The sequence below is a fragment of the Protobothrops mucrosquamatus genome, unplaced genomic scaffold (assembly GCF_001527695.2).
Source record: "Protobothrops mucrosquamatus isolate PMUCROS unplaced genomic scaffold, P.Mucros_1.0 scaffold4444, whole genome shotgun sequence".
NCBI lineage: Eukaryota > Metazoa > Chordata > Lepidosauria > Squamata > Viperidae > Protobothrops > Protobothrops mucrosquamatus.
This window is the reverse complement of record NW_015390355.1, coordinates 126,509-136,657: the sequence shown is the minus strand read 5'-3', so window position 1 is coordinate 136,657 and position 10,149 is coordinate 126,509. Positions and strand designations below refer to the sequence as shown.

Here is a 10,149-nt window from a genome sequence, read left to right as displayed (position 1 = left end):
AGATAGATAGATAGATAGATAGATAGATAGATAGATAGATAGATAGAGGGTAGGTAGGTTAGGTAGGTAGGTAGGTAGATAGATAGATAGATAGATAGATAGATAGATAGATAGATAGATAGATAGATAGATAGATAGATAGATAGATAGATAGTAGGTAGGTAGGTAGGTAGGTAGGTAGGTAGGTAGGTAGGTAGGTAGGTAGATGATGGGTGGTAGATAGATAGACAGATAGACACACGGACGGACGGACGGACGGATGGATGGATAGTAGATAGGCAGGCAGGCAGGCAGACAGACGCATGCATGCGATGGGTCAGTGGTTAAAGACGCTGGGCTTGTGAAGTTTGAGACCCGAGTGCCGCGCAATGGGGTGAGCTCCCATTCCTTGCCTCAGCTCCTGCCCCCCCCCCCAGCAGTTTGAAAGCAAGTAAGTGCGAGTAGATAAATAGGTAACATTTTGTTGGGAAGGTCACAGCGTTTTCCATGAGCCATGCTGGCCCCATGCCCACAGAAGCATCTTCAGACAATGCTGGCTCCCTCGGCTAGGAAACGGAGTCACCCCCAGACCCAGACAGGGGGAAGCTACTTTACACACATATATCCATGCATGTATATAGGCATGTAGTGTAAGTATGTTAGCTTGCTATCAGAATCGGGAGTTTTATCAGCAAACGTGGCCCGGATGCAACCTCTCTTTCTACTCTTCACAGAACGATCAAGAGGATTATTTTATTTGCGGAGTGAAGTTGCCCAATTCTGAAAACTTTCAAGGTAACTGGCTCATTTACCTGCTCGTTGTGTTATCTAATTGCGCTGTGCAGCATGCCAATGGAATAGGTCAGGCCTCCATCCCCACCCATCCCCCCACTCCACCCAAATCAGTTGGGTTAAAAATGTGATTTTGTTGTTGTTGTTGTTGCTGACTGGGGAAATTCTGGGAGTTGAAGTCCGCACCTCTTCAAAAGTTGCTGAGCTTGAGAAACGCTGCGCTAGCAGATTGGGAAGCTGGAAGTGGATCCAGTCCTTGAGCAGTCTTTACTGCATCCAGTTTTGGTCACCACGATGTAAAAAAGATGCTGAGACTCTGGAAAGAGTACAGAGAAGAGCAACAAAGATGATCAGGGGACTGGAGGCTAAAGCCTATAACAGTGGTTCTCAACCTTTTTAATGCCGCGACCCCAACCGGTTGTAAGTCGAGGACTAACCCGGTCGTAAGTTGAGGACTAAACCGGTCGTAAGTCGAGGACTACCCAACCGGTCGTAAGTCGAGGACTTTCCCTGCCCGGGAGCACCGCACATGCGTGGTTTCGCCCCCTGCACCAGCCGAGGTGTATGTGGCAAGCGGCAGAGACGGAGCAGGCCGACCACCAGCTGGCCCAGCCCAAGGGAGGTAAGGCACCCGCCGGAAAAGGGAAAAAAAATGGCGGACAAAAAAAATGGCGGACAAAAAAAATGGCGGACAGCCTTGCTTGGCGACCCCCATGAAATGGTCGATCGACCCCAAATGGGGTCCCGACCCACAGGTTGAGAACCACTGGCCTATAAGGAACGGTTGCTGGAATTGGGTATGTCTAGTTTAATGAAGAGAAGGATAAGGGGGGACATAATAGCAGTCTCCCAGTATCTCAGGGTCTGCCCCAAAGAAGAGGGAGTCAAGCTATTCTCCAAGGCGCCTGAAGGCAGGACAAAGAGCAATGGGTGGAAACTGATCAAGGAGAGAAGCAATCTAGAACTAAGGAGAAACTTCCTGACAGTTAGAACAATTAACCAGTGGAACAACCTGCCTCCAGAAGCGGTGAATGCTCCAACACTGGAAGTTTTTAAGAAGAGACTGGACAGCCGTTTTCTGAAATGGTGTAGGGTTCCTGCCTGAGCAGGGGGTTGGACTCGATGACCTCCAAGGTCCCTTCCAACTTTTTTATTATTATTATTATTATTATTATTATTATTATTATTATTATTATTATTATTATTATTATTATTATTATTATTATTATTATTATTATTATTATTATTATTATTATTATTATTATTATTATATTAGCCATGTTGCCCAAAGAGCGAAGAAACAATGCAAAACAATTGCATGATCTTAGCTTTTTTATAAAGCACGTTTATGAATTGGACTTGAGCAAAAGGGAGACGATATAGCGGAGGGAAAAGGAAGCTGTTTTAATCGTTCTCAACAGCTGGATTTTTTTTTTTTTTAAGGTCGCTATTTGATAGCGCCTGTGAGGCTGTTAATATTTTTGACAAACTCATCAATTGTCCCCCAGTTGTGCCACAGTGTGGCTAAACATTTCGGGGAGGAGAACGAAATAAATTGCCTTGAGGGCGTCACTTTCATCTTTTTTATTTTGAAGGAGGGAGAAATTAAATTGAAGGAAGGAAGCTATGGAAAACAGAGATTGGAACCGCAGAGGATAAAGTGAATCCATAAAAATCAAAAGGCTTGGAAGTAAAGAAATAGGGGTGTTTTTTTTCCTCCCCTCCCCTCTTTCACTAGACCTTAATGTTTTTTTTAATGGAATATTTCTTTTCGTAAGGTCTCTCTGTTGTCTCTTGTTGCTAAAAACCTTGGCACAAATTTATACCAGTAAAAATACCGACGTCTTATGTGTGCCTGTATTTTAAGGTTTTGCCTCAGAAAAGACAGAAAACTCGATAAGTTAGTTCCTCCACTAGCTTCCTTCTACCTTCCATAAATCTGAGTTTTCTGTATAGAAAAAAAAAGGAAGGGTGGAAGAAGGAAGGGAAGGAATGGGATGTTCCAAGGAAGATTTAAGGCAGTGGTTCTCAACCTGTGGGTCGGGACCCCATTTGGGGTCGATCGACCATTTCATGGGGGTCGCCAAGCAAGGCTGTCCGCCATTTTTTTTGTTCGCCATTTTTTTCCCCTTTTCCGGTGGGTGCCTTACCTCCCTTGAGCTGGGCCAGCTGGTGGTCGGCCTGCTCCGTCTCTGCCGCTTCCCAGCTACGCCTCGGCTGGCGCAGGGGGCGGAACCACGCATGCATGGCGCTCCCGGGCAGGGAAAGTCCTCGACTTACGACCGGTTGGGTAGTCCTCGACTTACGACCGGTTTAGTCCTCGACTTACGACTGGTTTAGTCCTCGACTTATGACCGGNGTTGGAAGCCAGCTGGGAAGGCTGCAAGTGGCAGTCACGTGACACACACACACACCCAGGATGCTGCATCCATTTTAAATACGTGCTGGTTGCCAGGCTCCCCAAATCTGGTCACGTGACAGTTGGAATGCTACGACGGTCATATGTGCGAGGACTGGTCGCGAGTCACATTTTTTTTTAGTAATGTAACTTCGAATAGTCCCTAAATAGCTGTAAGTTGAGGACTCCCTATATTTCCCAGTTCCTGTCGCTAAGCGAGACAGTCATTGAGTTTTGCCCCATTTTAGGATCTTTCTTCCCACGGTTGTTAAATGAATCACTGCAGTTGTTAAGTTAGTAACAAGGTGGTTAAGGGAATCTGGGTTTCCCCATTGACTTTGCTAGTCAGAAGGTCGCAAAAGGGGATCACATGACCCTGTACAGTATACCGTCGTAAATACGAGTCAGTTGCCAAGCATCTGAATTTTGATCACATGACCATAGGGATGCTGCAATGGTTGTAAGTGTGACGAACGGTCCTAAGTCCCTTTTTTCAGCGCCGTTGTAACTTTGAACGGTCACTAAATGAACGGTTGTAAGTCGAGAACTACCTGTAGTCCACGTGGGAGGTGACCAGGACAGGAGTGACTAAAGTCTCCCCGATCTAGGCCTGGGAGCAACAAGTGTGCAACCCAGAGTTACCGACGTGAATGACGATTGGAAGCAGAAACATTACTTAATCTGACCGTGTTCCTTTCCTCTCCATTGATTTAATGCAGAATGAAGGCCAAGTAATTTCTCCATTGGTTTAAACTGCTTTATGTTAACTACATTGAAGGAAAATGCAGGGGAAATCCGAGGCTTCTGTTAATTAAGATTATAAAATCTCTGTGTATTTGACAAGGGTAGCAGTATATTCTCACAGTAGTTCTGAATTTTTCTCGGGTGGAGAATTAATACGCTCCAACAAGAATCTGCTCACGTATTCTATATCCAAGTAAAACTAACATCTCAGTGTCCCGAAGGTGCTTTTTCGTGACTGAGAATCTCCACAGACGTTTAACATCTCTTAATCCCAGTATGTAAAACTTACAGTAATCTAAACAGTGACTAAACAGTATCAGCCCCTCTGATCAGGAATTAGAGTGATTTTCAAGCGAGTCCAGATTTGGCACTTTTAGCTCCTTCTGACTTTAGTGACCTGCCAAGGATGACACATGTCAGCTAATTCCAATCTCTCGTAGACTTGAAATAAGCCCATTCTCGGTCTTCGTGGATAATTAGACCCGCTGACTGAGATTCAAGAATTGTAATTGATCTGATTTGTGGGTATGCCTTTAGAGCTACAAGCTTGTTCTAAGAAAAGCCGATGGCGTATTTTTTGAAGGTCATCTTAATTTATTGAACAGTGTCTTGTTCCTTTCCTCCGATTGATTTGTCAAACTTTTATGCCACCCACCTAGCCAAAGGTGATTCCAGATGACTAATAGCNCCTCTTCTTTGGGGCAGCCCCTGAGATACTGGAAGACGGCTATCATGTCCCCCCTCGTCCTTCTCTTCGTTAAACTAGACATACCCAATTCCAGCAACCGTTCCTTATATGTTTTAGCCTCCAGTCCCCTAATCATCTTTGTTGCTCTTCTCTGTACTCTTTCCAAAGTCTCAACATCTTTTTTTTTATTGCTTGTTTTGTTGGGGATAGTTATTCTCCAAGAAGACCTCATGCCATCCTGCTGATCCCTGGAGGTCAGCGCCAGCAGCTCAGTTGCACCCCCACATTGAAGGCAACTGCAGCTTAACCATGGGCCTGAAGCAAAGCTCTGAGGCCTTGTGAAACAGAATAACAAAGTTGGAAGGTACCTCGGAGGTCTTCTAGTCCAACCCCCTGCTCAGGCAGGAGACCCTATACCATTTCAAAGAAATGGCTGTCCAGTTTCTTCTTAAAAACTTCCAGTGTTGGAGCATTCACCGCTTCTGGAGGCAGGTTGTTCCACTGGTTAATTGTTCTAACCGTCAGGAAGTTTCTCCTTAGTTCTAGGTTGCTTCTCTCCTTGGTTAGTTTCCATCTGTTGCTTCTTCTCCTGCCTTCAGGCGCCTTGGAGAATAGCTTGACTCCCTCTTCTTTGTGACTTCCAACAGTTGAAGCCATAGGAAACACAAGCCCTTTGGGAGTAGGTACCAAAGTCTAAATAGTAGTCAGTAAAACACGGTTTGTTTTTAAAGCGGAGAATTAAAACCCCCTTCAGGTTTCTGCAACTAGCACGTTCAGCAAGTTACTGCCAAGACCTCCTTGGTTGAAATGAAGTTTACTATCTCACGCTCACATAGGACGGTAAAGCAACTGAGAATAAAGAGGAAAAAAAAAGATACAGTTTATTTTCAAACATGGAACCTATTCTATCAGTGGCTGGAAAAACGGGATAGAGAATAAGAACTTAACTGGTATTACTAAATATAGTAAACTAACCCAGACCACACGTGGTTCATTAAGCACCAAGGAATGGTAATAACAGAAAATTAATAAAATATTATGTATATATGTATAAAAAAAGGATGGCAAAGCAGCTGCTTCTGATTTGCCCAATCCCAAGTGTGCCAAAATGTTTTGAGCAGGAACATTCACCAGATGTGCTGTCGTTTGCTGTTTATTCCATCATGACGTCAGGTGTAACACAAATGAAGGCGAATATATCTGTCCCAAGATAACGTTGCAGGATCCAATCTGGGCCAGTGACCGGAACCAAGGGTTCGGTTTTCCAAGCGTTCCCAGAGATTGGGCTCCAGCACAAAGTCCAAAAGACCTAAACCTCTGGTCCCGGCCACTGACCCAGATTGGATCCTGCATCAGGCGTAAGTAACACTTTAAGGCAGGGGTCTTCAAACTCGGCCCTTTTATGACTGGTGGACTTCGACTCCCAGAATTCCACAGCCAGGCACGCGTGCCTGGCTGAGGAATTCTGGGAGTTGAAGTCCACCAGTCATAAAAGGGCCGAGTTTGAAGACCCCTGCTTTAAGGCGTTTTGCAAATTCAGTGCATCACACACAAGGATTTGATCTGAATACTTAATCTTCGGCTGTTTTTTGCCTAAGTATTGGAAGAAAATATATATATATATATATATAAAGAAGGGAATGTTTGGAAGCAGTCCTATATGGAACGTTGTCAATACTTTTTCCATCAATTAGCAAATTATTGTCAAGCGCAAAGGATCGAGATCAGATGTTAAGTTTTGGCTTGGAAGATTTACTGCTCAGGCCTATGCTGTATACAAGAATCTATTCAAGTAACGATCATCATGAACTGGAATTAGTTAAGAGTCCATGGGATTCAAGAGGAGCTGAATTTGGATCGCTTGGGGCAACATAAGGACTGTAAACTGATGACACGTTTAACTCCGCCCTGCAAGCTGTTCCTGCTCTTTTCCGAATGGAATGGAATGGAATAGAAATATAGAATAGAATAGAAATATAGAGTGAATAGATAGAATAAAAATATAAAATGAATAGAATAGAATAGAATAGAATAGAATAGGAATAGAATAGAATAGAATAGAATAGAATAGAATAGAATAGAATAGAATAGAATAGAATAGAATAGAATAGAATAGAGAATAGGACAGAATAAGGAATAGGAGAGAATAGAATAGAAATACAGAATAGAATAGAATAGAATAGAATAGAATAGAATAGAATAGAATAGAATAGAATAGAATAGAATAGAAAAGAAATATAGAATGAATAGATAGAATAGAAATATAGAATGAATAAAATAGAATAGAATAGAATAGAACAGAAATATAGAATAGAATAGAAATATAGAGTAGAATAGAATAGAAATATAGAGTAGAAATATAGAATGAATGGAATAGAAAAGAAATATAGAATGAATAGAATAGAAATATAGAACAGAATAAAATAGAATAGAATAGAAATAAGAATGAATAAATAGAATAGAAGATGGAGGTCTATACCATTTCAGGCAAATGGCTGTCCAATCTTTTCTTAAAAACTTCCAGTGTTGGAGCAGCCACAACTTCTGGAGGCAGATGGTTCCACGGATTAATTGTTCCAACTGTCAGGAAATTTCTCCTTAGTTCCAGGTTGATACTCTCTTTGGTCAGTTTCCATCCATTGCTTCTTCTCCTGCCTTCAGGTGCTTTGGGGAATAGCTTGACTCCCTCTTCTTTGTGGCAGCCCCTGAGATACTGGAAGACTTGGCATTTGCTGTTGACTTGCACCATAATTATTTTTTCCCAGAAATTTTGGAAAGAAATTATATAAAGGGGCTCAGCAGGCTGTCCATGCATCTTTCTGGCAGCACAGTGACTCCGAAAGTAGAATAGGATTAAATCTGGTGTGAGGGAAGAAGCTGATGAAAGAAAGATCAAGTTGAAAAAACAAGCTAGGAGAAGGGGGGGAACCCCTATTTATTTTTCTTCCATTAGGTCCTCATGGGAAGGGCAGTAGGGCAACGGCTTGACATGTTGCTGATTGCTCCATTGTAATCTTTGATCCTCTTCCTTTCCAGTGATGTTAACCAGAGTTTTAAGGGGTTGGAAAGAATGTCAGCATCCAAGGTCTGCAAATTAGTGTTAAAGTGCAGCGCGCAAAATTGCACAGCCATTACGCTTAATCAAACGATTTGGGTAAACGAAAAGATCATTTTCACATTTTTACTTCTCCGAGAATGGAAGTTTAAGCCATGCGGTGTTGGGAGAACATCAGCTGGGGAAATATTTTTACTCCCAGATTTCTTCATCCAAGCTTCTTTAGCCTCTTTCTCTTTTCATGTTTGCGGATTTGCATCTCTTTGGGGCTTCCCAAGTTCAGTTTGAAACACAAGCAAAAAAAAAAAAGGTTTGATTAGGAGAAAATCAGTGTTTAAGCCACATGTGTTTTAATGTGAGATTCGAAGCAGGTGGGAGGTGTTAAAAAACAAGCCAGGGTTTTAAGGCTTTGAAAAGTACAGTAGTTTGGATTCAAGGCAGATATGCTGTCAGTGTTTCTCAACCTTGACAACTTTAAAGAGGTCTGGACTTCAACTCCCAGAATTCCCCAGGCACTCAACGCTGGCTAGGGAATTCTGGGAGTTGAAGTCCAGACTAAAAGCTGCAAAGGTTGAGAGACTGCTTTTGATGCTTAGGAAATAGATTCCTTAGAATATTAAGTTTATAAACCACAGAATTTAACAACAGTGGTAGTCCCCACAACTGAGCCCCAAATTTCTGTCGCTCAGCAAGACGGTTGTTAAGTGAATTTTGTCCCATTTTGTGACCTTTTTTGCCACGGCTGTTAAGCGAATCGTGGCAGTTATTAAGTTAGTAACATGGTTGTTAAGTGAATCTGGCTCTCCTATTGAATTTGCTTGCCAGAAGGTCAGAACAAGCGATCACATGACTCAGGGACACCGTGACCGTCATAAATATGAATCAGTTGCCAAGTGTCCAAGTTTTGATGCCCTGATGGTGAAAACTGGCCATGAGTCACTGTTTTTCAGTGCCGTTGTAACTTCAAAATGGTCCCTAAATGAACTGTTTTAAGAGGAGGACTACCTGTAAATATGTTTACATATGAGAACCCGGGATATCATTTTTGTTTTTAATCTAAAGAGGATTTCCTAGAAGAAGGAGGAGGAGGAGGAGGAGGAGGAGGAGAAGGAAGAAGGAAGAAGGAAGAAGAAGAAGAAGAAGAAGAAGAAGAAGAAGAAGAAGAAGAAGAAGAAGGAAGAAGGAAGAAGGAAGAAGGAAGAAGGAAGAAGGAAGAAAGAAGAAAGAACAACCCCTACAGTTGTTTTAGCTTTGTTTTAGCAGTTAACATTTGAGTCACCGTCCAGGTCTACAAAGACATGAGTTTTTCAAATATTGAAAATATTGACTTTTTCAAACTATTGAAACACGACAAGACGAACCGAGCAACAGCGCAAGCTACGAAGCGAAGGGAGAACGTATTTTTGGAAATCTTTGTTTAACGAGAGTGGTTACACAATCAAAAAGACGAATAGGTGAAATGAAAGTGTTTGGTTCCAAATGTTATTATTATTTTTTCCACAGTTATGACTATGAGGGCTCCCAAGAATGATTGTGGAAGAGCCCTTAGCTGATTGCTTCATAGAAAAGCCAAAATTGGGGGGAAATTTTCTTGTATTTTTAAGCTAAAGTCTACTGAGGTGTAATAAATCATCGCTTTTGCCAACAGGGTGTTGTTATCCACAAAATAAAGAATATTCACATATGCATCAAACTGAGGCAGCTTAGTCCTAGTGACTTCACTACATACCTCTCTGGTGAACTAAGTTTTCACATGTTCTGTTTCTAATATTTCAGCCTGAGAACCTCTTTGGACAAAAATGCATCATTTTAAAGAGGGAGACAAGATGTTAGAAAGTCGATCCAACATTTCAGTTTCTTTTCTGAGACTTAAGTTGGATATTTTAGCTGAGAGGTTGATAATTGTCCAAGAATTTGAGGCTGCATTTTATCGTTCAGGTAGTCCTCAACTTAACGGCCACAATTGAGCCCAAAATTTCTGTTGCTAAGTGAAACTGTTGTTAAGTGAATTTGACTCCGTTATATGACCTGTCTTGCCACGGTTGTTAAGTGAATCACCGCAGTTGTGAAGTTAGTAACGCTTTTGTTAAGTGAATCTGGCTTCCCCGTTGACTTTTGTTTGTCAGAAGGTCGCAAAAGGGGATCACGTGACCCCTGGGAACACAGCGACCATCGTAAATATGAAATGTTGATTACATGGCCATGGGGACGTGGCAATGTTGGAAGTATGAAAAGCAGTCTTGTCTTTTTTCAGTGCCGTTGTGACTTCGAACAATCGCTAAATCAACCGTTGTAAGTTGAGGACTACCTGTATTTAAGGCAGGGGTGGGGGAAGAATGACCCTTTCATGACTTGTGGACTTCAACTCCCAGAATTCCATGCTGCCTCAGGAATTCTGGGAGTTGAAGTCCACAAGTCATGAAGGGGCCATATTTCTCCATGTTGGCTGAGGAATTCTGGGAGTTGGAAGTCCACAAGTCATGAAGGGGCCAT

General features: G+C 42.3%; 1 protein-coding gene across 1 annotated transcript in view; it reads left to right on the top strand.

The window, feature by feature from the left end:
- The window catches only part of UVRAG (UV radiation resistance associated), a 69,294-nt gene that overhangs the window by 35,502 nt on the left and 23,643 nt on the right, over positions 1-10,149 (top strand). The window contains exon 8 of the mRNA XM_015828385.1: positions 714-774. Coding sequence (XP_015683871.1) covers positions 714-774 — 61 coding nt within the window. The remainder of the gene's footprint in view (positions 1-713; positions 775-10,149) is intronic.